At 39.6% G+C, this 13,884-nt stretch overlaps 2 protein-coding genes across 2 annotated transcripts in view; one reads left to right on the forward strand and one right to left on the reverse strand.

Moving 5' to 3' along the window:
• The window catches only part of ACAD11 (acyl-CoA dehydrogenase family member 11), a 29,375-nt gene extending 25,795 nt beyond the window's left edge, over positions 1-3,580 (reverse strand). Inside the window, exons 1-3 of the mRNA XM_057377270.1 lie at positions 3,314-3,580; positions 1,034-1,133; positions 684-809 (exon numbers count right to left, since the gene is read on the reverse strand). Of these exons, the coding sequence (XP_057233253.1) occupies positions 684-809; positions 1,034-1,133; positions 3,314-3,450 (363 nt within the window). The 5' untranslated portion in view covers positions 3,451-3,580. The remainder of the gene's footprint in view (positions 1-683; positions 810-1,033; positions 1,134-3,313) is intronic.
• A 269-nt stretch (positions 3,581-3,849) lies between these two features.
• On the forward strand, positions 3,850-13,874 carry UBA5 (ubiquitin like modifier activating enzyme 5). The gene is made up of 12 exons (XM_057377267.1): positions 3,850-4,039; positions 5,072-5,117; positions 5,211-5,300; positions 6,048-6,157; positions 6,564-6,650; positions 7,315-7,399; positions 8,241-8,345; positions 8,522-8,649; positions 9,800-9,935; positions 10,382-10,457; positions 11,219-11,325; positions 11,904-13,874. The coding sequence occupies exons 1-12, from the start codon at positions 3,894-3,896 to the stop codon at positions 11,985-11,987; spliced, it is 1,200 nt and encodes a 399-aa protein (XP_057233250.1). The 5' UTR covers positions 3,850-3,893; the 3' UTR covers positions 11,988-13,874.
• Positions 13,875-13,884: the final 10 nt, after the last annotated feature.

Here is a 13,884-nt window from a genome sequence, read left to right on the forward strand (position 1 = left end):
ATGRAGGTTAACTTAACCTTCAGAAACTGGCTCACAAACATACATTTCTAATTTCCCAGTGAACCTGATGATAGAGTGGGATCCAATGAAAAGGGAAGAGGCCTGAATTCTACTCCTCCCACAAGATAAAAAAAAAAAAAAAAAAAGACACAGTATGGCGGACTTATGCTTCAAATCACCAAAATCTAAGCAGAAAGCATATCAACTCAGCTACAGCACCCCCAGAGTAGTGGACCACAGAGCTATGCTGTGTTTTTTCTGAAAGTAGAGTTTGAACTGGAATACTGCTTTATTTTCAAGAAAAGGTGATTGTATGTCAGTCCCTATCTTCAATACTAAACAGGCTCCAGGAYGTCCAAAGATTCAGTTTATAGACAAATTTTTCTCCCTCTGAGTTGTGTATGTTTTTCACAGACGCAATCTTGTCTCATTTCAAGACATCTTTTTGAGAGCTCGAACAAGAACAAGAAATACTGAGCTGAAAAACTCAACAAAGTGTGAAATAAGCCCTAGAAAAGTTGAAATCTGTGAGAATCACCGATAGCCAGCATTTCTTAAAAATATCAGAAGCTTACTTCTACTCATATCACAAAACTGTCCTGGATTAACAAAAAKCTTTTAGACAATTTAAAAGCAGCTTGTAGTAAGGACAAGGAAAGAATCTCTCACACTGGAGGACCAACCTGCACATGCTGCATGACATAAAACTCTGTTCCAATGACAGAAACATCACTGCAGTACAACAGGGGCTCAGGCACTGGAAATCCAGCTGAAAATARGGCTTTCTGCACACGGTATTCTCTATCGACCTGCAGAAGACACAGAAATTTGAGTTCAATTAAAACCTCCCAAGATAAATGAGAAGTGAATGACAATGTATCCTCTTGATATACGTAGAGCACAGAACATGGGAAATGATCTGGCAAGGGAAATGCATTTCTGGACACATTCCTCAGTGTGCTGGACCGTCATGTACAGACCCTGGTCACCTGCAATATGAAGTGTTTGGAGCTTGGTGAAGAATGTTACTTACCTGGTGTGCTCTAGGTAAAAGGGGACCATGGGGCTTCTTCCTGAGCACAAAAGCTTGCCCACCCTTCTGAAGGTAAAAGGTAGGGTTTGACTGGCCTGAGCTGCAAAGAGAAAGATTATAATTACTCAAAAATTCAAGTATTTACAAATTTTTAAACTTCTAAAAGAAGTGATACTTGCAAAATGCACATTTCACTTGACCTGAACAAAAGGGCAGGATGGAAGAAAGTGTTCTTCTCAAGAGTTGTTTTGTGTTGTGGGTTTTTTCCCAAATCTAGTCTTACAAGGAAGCAAGTGGTAGCCTGCAAAATCAGAAGTCAGAGTTTCTATTCCTGCCTATAAGAAAGAKGTCTTCCTTCACTGTGGAGAGGTCWCAGATAGCCAGTTTGTTCTTCTGTAGCATTTACCCCTCTCCCTAAAGAGACATCATAAATATTCTAAGTATTCATTAGATGCTAAATTCAAAGCTTTCTGAYTGGGAGGAAATTAAATGAAGCAGAATTCTTACTGGCTCATAATTGTATTTGTCTTTTGGAGAACTTATTTTGAACAACATAAGCATAAAGAAAGCTCTCCAAATTAGAGATGGAGCATGTAGCGATAGGACAAGGGAAAATGGATCCAAACTGAAAGAGGATAGCTTTAGGTTAGATATTAGAAAAAAAATGCTTTACTGTGGGAGTGGTGAGGCACTGGAACAGGCTGCCCAAAGAAGTTGCCGTTGCCCCATCTCTGAAAAGTGTTCAAGGCCAGGCTGGATTGGGCTCTGAGCAACCTGGTCTAGAGAAAGATGTCCCTGCCCATGGCAGGAGACTGGAACTACGTGATGTTTAAGATCCCTTCCAGCCCAAATTACTCTATTATTAAATTACTAACAATTCTAATATCAAGCCCCACTGACTCCCAGCCTGATCACCATGCCTATACATTATGCTTAAGGGACAGCCTACAGGAAYTATAAAACATGAATGAATGAATGCTGGAGTCAGAAAGAAAATTAGACATTTCAATCACATACATGTGTAGAAGAGAAGAACAATCTAGGTAAACCCTTCCTAACACCTAGTTTGTAACAGTCCAATCAAGACCGCTGATCCTTATTTTTCTCAAGGCGCTCTGCTAATCTGCATGCCTTTCACTCCTCATTCTGGTTCATTTTTAAGATGTATTCTGACTTAGTTCAATAAAATATTGAACAATTACTGGAAAACAAGAATCAAATTAACTTTTGTTTTCATTCCTCCCATTACATTTCCGCTCTCCTCAAAGCAGTCAGGGCATAGCTTGTAATAGTTTAACAAGCAAATATTYTGCCTGGCACAAAAGAAATTTAGGTCAGCTGAAGCCCTGAGCTGCATTTAAAAGACAAAGTAGTAAAGCACGAATGTTAACAAAATTTTAGCAGATTTCACTGTTAGGTACTCTCCTAAGGCCACTGCTAAAGTCTCTTCAACTGAGGTACATACGAAGACTAGGGCACAACTGTGGATTGAATGAATGTTTTATATTTGTATCAGAAGTCAATGAAAAATTGCTCACTATTTCTTAGTCATAGCTGCAGATAAGCCAGTTGAAGTCACGCTTACAAGGGAATCAATCCTCATTTTTAGAATAACTTTACTTCTAATATTAAGTACCTGACATGAAGCCATGCAGCCACACCACTGATTTGCTGAATGAAAATAAACTTAGTATGCTATGGAATAGTGGCTTTGGAGCTTGGGTGTAGCACCTTCATGGCACACTGCCATATTAACTCCCATTAATGCGCTCCAGGCATTGACGGGAACATCGGCACATCCTTATGTTCTTCCCGTGGGTTTGCTTCCCTGGTAACATGATTTCTTAAGCCACGTATGTGCTTTTGGACGCTATAATTTACTGTGCAATTAAGGACGGAGCAGATCAACTGAGATTTATGTGTAGACAGTAAAACTATCGTGGATGTACTCCGAGGTCAGCGGGCAGTCCACCTAACACACAGCCCGCCCACAGACGGCCAGACTGCCTGTGACAAAGGTCACCTTGGCCGCCACCGCAAACTTTGCCTTCTCCAGCCGCTCACGGGACGAGCTAGGACGTCCCTTCGATCGGACTTAGTCAGAATGCATCTTAAAAATCTCTCGATGGCCATCTCCCTGGCAAAGAGCTCTGCCTCTGACCACCTTCCCTGCCAGGCGGCAGCGGGCTGCTCTGGGGCAGGGGAGTGGCGGTGGCCCCGCCACCTGTGCCAGTCACTTGTGTCACCTGTGCCAGTCACCTGTGCAGTCACCTGTGTTACCTGTACTGCCTGACATCCAGCGCGCCCGCGGGCTGCCGAGGGAAGCCGGGCAGGTGGCTGCTCARGTACCGCTCCAGGCTGCCCTGGTCGAAGCGGTGCTGCCGCCGCACCTCGCTGGTGCCCGGCTCCGCCGCCATCCTCGGGTCACSGGCTCGGCCAAGGACAGCTCTTCGCGACCCCCTGGCTGTCAGGGCCGCTGGCTTCTCCCGGAAGACGGCGTTTCCCTGGAGCCAGGCACCGCCCCGCAGGACACTGCCCCTCAGTCCGCTCCCGCCGCCAGGCGTGAGGAGGCGGCCCCGGGAAGGGAAGAGCCCGCCCCGGGAAGGGCAGGGTCCGCCCCGAGGAGGGAAGAGCCCGCCCCGAGCAGGGAAAGGCGGCTCTGGGAAGGTAAAGGCGGCCCCGAGGAGGGAAGGGAAGAGCCCGCCCCGAGGAGGGAAGGGAAGAGCCCGCCCCGGGGAGGGAAAGGCGGCCCCGGGAAGGGAAGGGTCCGCCCCGACGAGGGAAAGGCGGCTCCGGGAAGGGAAGGGCCCGCCCCGGCGCTTCCCGGAAGCTCTGCAGGCCGGGCAGACGTGTCGCTGCCATGGCGGATCCCGGCCGGCTGGAGCGGCTGGAGCGSCGTGTGCGGGAGCTGGAGGAGGAGCTGGCCCGGGAGAAGCGCGGACGGGGAGCGGGGCGGGCCCGCATCGACACCATGAGCCCCGAAGTGACCGACTCCAACCCTTACAGGTGCTCTGAGGGCTGAGGGGGTTCCGCCAGGATGGGAAGGATGGGGAACAGGGAAGGCCGTGGGTTGGAGCAGTGAGGCTGGGTGAAGGGGCAGAGGCACAAGGGGGTGGAGGGAACTGGGATCGCAGGGATGGGGCTGGATTTGCTCAGGAGGGTACCCGAGCAGTGCAGGAGATGGGGGCTCTGTGCGGAGCAGGGGAGAGATGCTCTGGGATTCCCCASCTGGATGGGCTGGCAGGAGTGTATGTCAGGGTTATTTTGTATTATTTTGGTTTATAGTAGAGGCAGGGAGAGAGAGAAAAAACCTTAAGAGTTTTTCGGCTAGGTTGCTAATAAATGGGACAGGTGTTGATATTACATGAGGTCTTATTTCTCCCAACTGGCGATTTTAGAGTTTGGTTTATAGAAGTTTTTCATATTCTATAGCATTAGAAACCCCTTTTCTTCTAGAAATTTGATGGCTTTTTGGATTTTGGGGTTTTTCTTTTGTTGGTTTGGGTTTGGCTTTATTTTTCCTTACAAGCTGATGCTTGTGTTTTCATGAAAAAAATGCAATTGAGGGATCAAATGTTACTTCAAAATCCTTTCTGTTATCCTCAAAACCTGATAGTCTCTATTTATTTTTTTTTCAATGCTATGTTAGTTTAATCAGATCGTTCAGAAAACAGTGCAACTCCTCACAAGTTTGCTGCCATATGGTTCATCACCAAACCAAAGYGTCATCTTTCATTCTGTAAATCATGGATCTGTTTACAAAAATAGCTGTGCCTTCCTGATTTCATCAATATTACTCATACCAACAGTATAAGTACATGAGTTTCTGCAGGGTTAGGACTCTGGTACAAATAGGAGAGCATCTACTCTGTCATTGAGACTGTACCTAGCTGGCAATCACAACTGCAGTGGAAACGGGGGGGTTCTTGGTGAGGTTATTTTGAAAGCAAAAGTTATTTTAAATACCTGAAAAGCAAAATTGCTGTTAGAAACATAAGCAACATTTTCTGTATAACACTGCATTCTTTTTCTTCATAGTCGCTTGATGGCGTTAAAAAGAATGGGAATTGTCAAAGACTATGAGGTAAGATTCTATCCATAATGAAAGATTGCTTGCATTTTTTCCCTGTGAGAACCACTTTTGATATAYTGATGTGTGTTTTATTTCTTTCTACAGAAAATCCGCACCTTTACAGTTGCAGTAGTAGGTGTAGGTGGYGTTGGCAGTGTGACTGCTGAAATGCTGACAAGGTGTGGCATTGGTAAGGTAATGAGAGCTTCTTTTTTCTTCTACTTCTTTACAGTAGATGGACCACTCCCCTTTGTAAGGAATTTGATTTCACTCTGTTAATTTGCCCAAATAAAAAAAATACTGTGAAGAAAGCAGTCAAGAACAGCACTTGCATAAACATTGCACGTGAAGAGTATTTTCATTATCCTGATAAAATTTATTTATTTAAGGCTTAATCCTGTGGATTATCATGTGGGTGATTCTTGTTTGGATGCTTGTCATCTCCATATTCYTGTATGAACTCATCTGTCTAATGTTCATGCTGGATTATTGCAAAAGAAAAACAAAATAAAGAAAAAGGAMGGAGTATTTCACATAAAAGATAAAGGCTTACAAAAATCAAGTTTCTATTAATGAAATTGAAATGTGATAGATGAAARACATATCTTTATAACAAACATTAAGTTTGTTRTGTGTCAGYAAGTAGGAAYGTAATAACAGAGATKATAGTGATCATGTAGATTAATATTAGCTTAGATCAAATAGAGAGCTTTTTATTAGGAGTAATTTTAATGGCATAACAAATTAGTTCAATTTTTCACGTACTTATGATGACCTTTTGTATGTGAACTGAATGGGCCTGTGGGGAAGACAGTTTGGTTATGGTTTTTTATGTTTGGTTTTTGCTTTAGAATTAGTTTTGTTGTTCAAAATGCTTTGCTATAGTATTCTGTTTGCAGAGCCATTGGAGATTCACACATGTTAAAAAAATCTCTATTGTAGCTACTTCTGTTTGATTATGACAAAGTGGAACTGGCAAACATGAACAGACTCTTCTTCCAACCTCATCAAGCTGGACTAAGTAAAGTGCAAGCAGCAGAACATACTTTGAGGTACAACTCAGAGAAGTGGGTGTCAAAATGTATTTAACCAGGATGCTGCTCCTGAAAACCAGTTTCACTTTTAATCATTTGCAAAGGAGCGTGATCTATTTTGGGAATTTGAGTAWAAAGTGTGGGGATGATAGAGACTTTAAAGGCATTTTTGTACTGGCCAAAACCTTAGTGTGAGTCTACTTTCTAAGTRTAGCAAGTTTTGCTCAGAAGTTTGGTATAATCTTTTCCATTCCAATAAGTTGTGAGGTTTTTTCCTTATCTAATCTGAATTTTTGACAAATATGGCTGTATTCTAGAGTTCAGACTGGAAACCTAAGACTGTAGCAATACTTGTGAAGTTAGGGAGTAGAATACAAGTTATCATTGTAATCTTTAGTACTGACTCCTCTTCTTTCCTCCATAGGGATATAAATCCTGATGTTCAGTTTGAAGTACATAACTACAACATCACAACACTGGACAACTTTGAACACTTCATGGATAGAATAAGGTAAAATCTCCCAACCAAGCATATTGCCAACTTCTGCTGATGTGTGGTTCTACACAGTCTCAAGCTTTTCTTGTTGTTTTTTTTTTTTTTTCAATATAATAACTTCCAGTTGAAAACTTCTGGGATATGCATGAAGACATTCCTGCCTAGATGTTTTCTCTAGACTTGGCATTTGTTTCTCCTGTTACATAGTTACATTTTGTATGAGTGCTTCTTTAGACTTCCAACCAGAACTGTAGGTTTTAAAGGCTTTTTCCATTATAGAAAACAGATCAGATCATGTCTTGAGTGCTTGGTAATAGTTTCAGGTATGTTTTATAGAAAKAAAAAAGWAAATAGTTATTAGTGGATCTCACAGAGAAGATCTGAAATAACTTTTACCATTTGTAGTTCAGGTGTACAAAGATACGGTTCTCCAATGCCTTGTACTGTGGGTGTATGCTATATAAAAGTGAGTCTAAAATGCCCATGTATTTAAATTTCAGTTTCAGCATGCTGTCGTTTCTACTTCATATCTAAGATGCTGGTTGTATCCTGTACATCCTGCATTTGCATGAGTTTTGTTAGAAATTCACTTCCCATAGGCTCTAAAGCAGGTGTGGGTTGCCTTGTTGGTGTTTTGTTCTGCCAGCAATTTCATGCAGAATTCTGATGCTCATTTCAGTAACGGTGCMCTGGAGGAAGGGAAGCCTGTGGATCTGGTTCTAAGCTGCGTGGACAACTTTGAAGCTCGCATGGCAATTAACACGGTAAGGCCATCGAAGGCATGAGCTTGTGCAAGTCTATTTTCTCTTATAAATAATGTTAAAATTGTGGGACTGTAGAAAAGATAGGAACTTWAAAAGAATCTCCTAATAATGTCCTCCTTGGCTTGAGGAATCTGAGYTTTAACTCAGCTTTTATAAACTCATTTTATGTGTTTAGATATAATTGTAGACTTTTAAGTTACTAGCAGCTRATGGTTAGTAAAAGACTAAAGTGTCATAAGCTGTCTCTGCCATTGCAAATTACTCTGTTTACATAAAGGCATTTTCAAAGGCTGGTGTGTTAAATCTTACAAACTTTTAAAGACTTTCTATAGCTAATTATATGCTTCATATGAGKTTTTGCAAGCTAAAAGTGCTGTGTACCTAATCAAACTGCTTTTCTTTATAGGAGCMGCCAATGTAGGGTATATGCCAAATCTATGTTTTCTGTACATAGATCTATCCTTCAGCTGACTTGATCCAGAAATTGCAGTCAGGGAAGGTACACAGATACGCTGTATCCAAGCCTCTAAAAATTGCTTGTGGAATTACATTCTGTAGTGTACYGTAACTGGATCAGTTATGTTTGTATTTTTTAAAAATCTCAGGTTGTCAGGAAAGCACAGAGGGCTAGCTTCATGAGGGCAACTTTAAGTGGCTGTTTGATTTTTCCTTTGATAAATAATTTCTATTCTATCTCTCATGTCCCTTTTTCTGATCATAGCTGTTTTGTCTTGAAGCRGGGAGATAAATGTGTTTCATCACTCCCAATTTATCATATTATTAGGGTTTCTTTTTATTGAACTTCTGCAGTGCTRACATGTGTGTGTTTTTGTGTTTCAAGGCCTGCAATGAGCTTGGACAAATCTGGATGGAGTCTGGAGTGAGTGAAAATGCAGTGTCAGGACACATACAGCTGATCATACCTGGTGAATCTGCTTGTTTTGCGGTATGTAGTGCTCTGCTGAGTTCCTCACTTGCCTTTTAAAGTGGGGCTGGGGATGTGAAGATTGGCTGGCTAAGGAGTGAGATCCTGGCACAGCTGATGCAGTAACTTAAAATTTTGTGTGACATGTGGGATTTCTTGAATGCTTTTTACAGCCTTATTTCTTTATTGTCTCTCAGTGTGCTCCTCCACTTGTAGTAGCTGCAAATATTGATGAGAAGACATTGAAGCGAGAAGGAGTTTGTGCAGCCAGTCTTCCTACAACCATGGGTGTTGTGGCAGGAATGCTTGTACAAAATGTTCTCAAGTAAGTGACTGAGTTGTTGCTACTCAACACAATATGAGAGAAAAAAAAATGAAGAAACATTTCATAATGACAGGCCTACAAACGTTTTATATGTTATATGTCTGTGACCCATTTCCTAATGGCACTGGCAACATTGAATGGGGCTGAAATACATACTGCTTGTATTTTAAATAGAACTTTKCAGGGGTAAGAAACAGTCTCAGAATTTTCCAAAGAACTTTTTTTAATGCATCCAAACATGCACATTTTTTTCTTAGCTCTGCATTTAAACATGCTCTGATTTGACATCATTAAGTTATACACATAAAATGCTATGCTGCTGCCTTGTGTTTGAAATTTTGTACATGGACAAAGAATTATTTCTCTTGTGGTGTTTGTATTCTAGAAACCTGAGGTGAATGAAAAATAGTTATAAAGCATTGGCACATTTTAATATTTTTAAAGTACTGTCACGTGACTCCAACTGCTAAAAGAATTGCATATATTAGCAAGGAAAATATTTGAACAATTTTGTAGTCCTTTTCAGAATGACAGAGTGTTGAACAAGAGAGAACAAGATTTTTGAGAACAAGATTTTATTTAGCCTGTTTTAGCCTTAGCTTGGTTTGGTCAGTTACACAAAAATTTCARGTTACAAGGAATAAAAGTACTGTTTGCAGGTGTGCATAAACAACAAAGCTCTATTTTCAGCTGTGCAGAGAGAGGTGTTTTTCTTGAAGAAAGAATGCAAATATTTCAGTTTAATTCAAATCTTTGTTTTAATTCAAATCACCTACAATAAAGGTGACTAAACTGATTGTGATCAGCTCTGACAAGTTCCCCTCTGTAACACAGGACACCTGAGTGATTCAAGCTATGGATTAARGCATGGGAGAAAACTGCTTACATACAACTCTAAACATATTTTTTTCTGAGACTGTAGCTGGCTTATTCATTCACACCATGAGAGGATGGGATTCTATATTGATCTAGTTATGCTGTTACCAGCTGACTGTAGTGTAAGTGGATTTAAGGCAATTAGAGAAACTCTACAACTGCACTAGTGTGAAARTGTACTCTAAATGTTCTTTGAGGAAAAATTATTCCTCAAGCAACTGAAGTTTTAGGTTTGCACCTGTATTACAAGCTTCTTCTTTCTCTGTGTCTCTAGATACCTGTTAAATTTTGGTACTGTGAGTTATTATCTTGGTTACAATGCGATGCAGGATTTCTTCCCAACTATGTCAATGAAGCCAAACCCCCAATGTAGTGACCACAATTGCAGAAAACAGCAAGAAAAGTATAAGGTAAAAATTGTTTGGGTTTGTTTAGGGGCTTTTTTCCCCTTTCTTAAAATCTTAAGAACCAAGCAAGCTATGAATCTCTAGCAAAAGAAAACGTTCATTGCTACTCCAGTTTTCAGCAGCCTCATCTTCATATGGTTGCACATGTGTCTAGATACACAGTACTTAAAGGATAGGAAGAATGGCTTGCATTCAGTTAAATAATATTTTCCTTTATATACTTGCTCTACCTTTCTGGCTATTGTATGTTTCTGACTGTTAGTGGGTTTGGTGGTTTTTTAGCTTGCAGGTATTCTGCCTGTTTGTTCCTAAGCAGTCACCATTTAGAACTTGCCTTAAATATTGAAAGAAATGTGAATATTAGGCTTGATCTTCGCTGCTGTTGTTGGAAATTGGATGGCTAAATTTTGGTTATTATGTGGTTTRTATTTTTTGTGGTATTCCTACAGAAAAAAGAAGCTGCAAGACCAAAAGAGGAAGTAATTGAAAAGGAAGAAGAAATAGTACACGAAGACAATGACTGGGGTAAGTTATCAACTGGAGACTTAATGATGTTCCCAGTACTGAGATTCAATTTGGGTGAAGCCAGTGTAGGGTACATACAATGCTTATAGATCCTACTTTTGGTAAGTTACACTGTAATTACTTTTGGCTTTCCACAGGTTTTGAAAGTAATTTTACCACAACTTGATGATGTGTTTTTAGTGCAATGTGCAGGTTTTAGGCTCAAAATATAACTGCTGCTTGAATAATGAACTGCTGCTTGGAAGAGGAGAGATGTGAGAAGATTTATTAACTGCATACTACTGCTAAATATACTAAAGACCATTTGTCATTTCCATAACCACTGTGCTGAGTCATCCCATGGATTTTTACAATCCTCTGACAGTTTTAAATTAGAAGGAACTGTCTTAAAGAATGGTAAATGTGTTTTATGTAACCATTTCAAGAATGGAGATATACATGCTTATTACAAGATAAAGAAAATAATCCTATCTAACAATTGAGGGAACTGTCTTCCTGATAAGATTTGAATGGGAAGAACAAGCAAGAGGTGTCATTCTCGTCTATAAGTTGTGTACATAGAACCATTTAATATATTCTAAAGGGAAAATATTTTGTATTGATAATGGAATGAAGTTGTYGAAATCAAGGGTCTTTCTGCTTTTAATTTTATTCTGTTTTGGAAAAGTAGCTGCAGATTTCCTCTCACTGTGACAACTTGGTAAATAAAGAACTTTTTCTTCTAACTTTTAATGGAGTTCTTGTTTCCTTTTAATGCAAAGGCATCGAATTAGTATCAGAAATTTCAGAAGATGAGCTGAAGGCTGCATCTGGCCCAGTACCTGAGCTTCCTGAAGGAATTAGTGTAGCATATACTATCCCAGACAAGGTAATGTATTTATTCTTTAAGAATTTTTGAAATAMACATTGTAGATTAATTATTGTAAATTTGTAATAGCAGGCAGTTTGGTTACCCTTTTAAATCTAAAATAGAATTCCATCTTGAACAATTCCAGTGAAACTTGACCTCAGTTAATTTGATTATTCTTTTCTGTGGTCCAGTTCTGTGTTTCTGTGAAATACATTTCTTTAATTGTGGATGCTAATTTGAATGCATTTCTGAAACTATAGAAATGAATGCATTTGGGAGCTGGGGCAGGGACAGCAAATGTGAATTTCTCAGTTGAAACTTTGGTGACTAGTTAATTTTTATCATATCTTGTAAAAGCTGTATGTAATCAAAGAGCAATGAGTATGCCTGGGGAACACAGAATCTGAATGTATTGCAGTAAGAACATTCTAACTCCTAGTCAAAATAGTTTACAAATGAAATTTAAAACACTTAGGGCTAATCTCACAATTGAGTGCCTGGTTCTAGGAAAATGGTGTGGTATAACAGCAATTAAGCTAATTTGTGCTTTTGTTTGCTTTTTTTTGCTGAAAACTTTTTCTTCCTGTTTCTACTAGGAAGAGAATTTCACAGCTGGGGAGACAGTAGCAGAGTCTGAAGAAAGCCTAGAAGAACTCATGGCCAAAATGAGAAACATGTAGAAAAACAAATTTTAAGCAAACTTTCATGAGTTTGGATCGATATTGGAATTTTAGAAGACCAGAATTTTTACTTTTTTTTTTTACCTCCATTGAAGCTTACGTTTTTTGAGGAAACAGAACTGTTACAGGAAGGACACAGACTTACATTATTTATATTCTGTTTTCTCATCACATCTTTAAYAGAACAGTTCTACTGGAAATTTTAGTTTCTCAGCATTCTAGTGTCCAGATACTCAGTGGAAAATAAAAGGACATGGAMAAACTAAAAAAGCAGGCACAGCATATTATACGCCCTATCATGTCATGCAAATAGCACAGAGAACACGACAAGGGAAAGATGAAATCTGCTGGAGTGGATGGAATAGGTAAAGGACATACAATAGTGCCTCTCTCATGTTGCTGCTCCTTATTTTCCAGGCACTTGTACTTGGTTGTTTTTCACTGGTCTAAATTCTTGGCATGGATCATGCTGTGGCTACTTTTTCTGAATAATCAGAACATCTAAGCCTTTCCTTCTGCCTTAAATCTCTCTGGGATGGAATTTTCTTCATCAGTGTCTTGCTACTGCCTGTCCTTAAACAGCTGCCTACGTTTTGTACATGATTATGTTTTGAAAGTATTTGGTAAGGAGGTGAAGTCTTTTGTTAGTCTTACATTAGCAGATTGCATATCAGCATGCCACTGATTTGCCTGGCAAAAGCTTTTCATGACAAAATTATGAGTRTCATTGGAAAGAACTGGAGATTTTGTCTACCTTTTTGAAAGTCTAAATATTATATTTTTGTTGGTTATTGAAAGTTTAGCTATCATTCTGACCATTCCCCATCATATAGGCTATGTTAAGGAATATAAATCTGAATTTGCGTAGAATGTCTTCTAGAATTAGATRCTCTAAGTTTTTAGTTTTGCAAACACCTTCATTGGAGTAGCTCACCTGTTATATTTGTCTTGTAAATGACATTAGTACAGTCATATTTAATCTGCCGTGTGTTAAACTGACGTGTGAATATATGCATCCTGGAGTGCCAGTACCCTGAAGAGCTGGAAGGATCAGTTTCAAATATTTTTACTACTGTGGGCATCTGATGTAGAACTTGATGATTATTTCAGCTTGGCTTACAAGAAGKTAAATTTCAGCCTTGGCAGTGTAATACAAGTATTTTCAAGTTGGGCTCTTCAACAAACTTTTCCACAGCATGATGCAGCCAACAGAAAGCCAGTGTGTAATGGTAGTAGTGGTAGTAGTAGTCGTAGTATTCCACTGATGTGTAAAGAGAGAGCAATATCATCGTGGTCCTTCTGTTTCTTAGGGCAGCTGAATGAATATGTATTAGTTATACTAATAATTAGTTTAAAAAAGTTTCATTTCTAAGCAACTGTTACAAACTTCAAAACCAGTTTTCTCCACAGCTGACATCAGATTATATTATACACATGAAAATCATCTCTGAAGCCAGTGAGGGAGATTTTGTGTGGGGCATTACACTGTAAAATCGAAGTGGCTTTTTTTGGATTGAGTTGTTTTAGAGAAACCAGGTTTTAGAAATGAATTGTAAAGAAGAATAGGAAATGGAATAATGAGACAATTTAAAAGGTAGATATTTGAGTCTGTGTTACTAAGTCTATGTTAGCTTGATCCAGTGTCAATTTACATGTTGCATTTCTCTGTGGCTTTCACCTTTTTGTTGGGAACAGTAAAAGTGAGGCACACAATGGCTCTGGAGGATCCTGAGGTAAATGGCTGACTCATTTTTACAACAGCTTAGTTCATCCTGACTCTTAACTGTTTKGCTGACATGACTGCTATCACAGGATTGATGAGAGGCAACTTCAAGTACATTTTGATGAGAAAATTAATACACTTCAGTATGTTCAATTAGAGAGCACGCAAAACAGT

This window comes from Malurus melanocephalus, unplaced genomic scaffold, assembly GCF_030028575.1.
Source record: "Malurus melanocephalus ecotype Western Australia unplaced genomic scaffold, MMel_1.1 scaffold_309, whole genome shotgun sequence".
NCBI classification, from domain to species: domain Eukaryota; kingdom Metazoa; phylum Chordata; class Aves; order Passeriformes; family Maluridae; genus Malurus; species Malurus melanocephalus.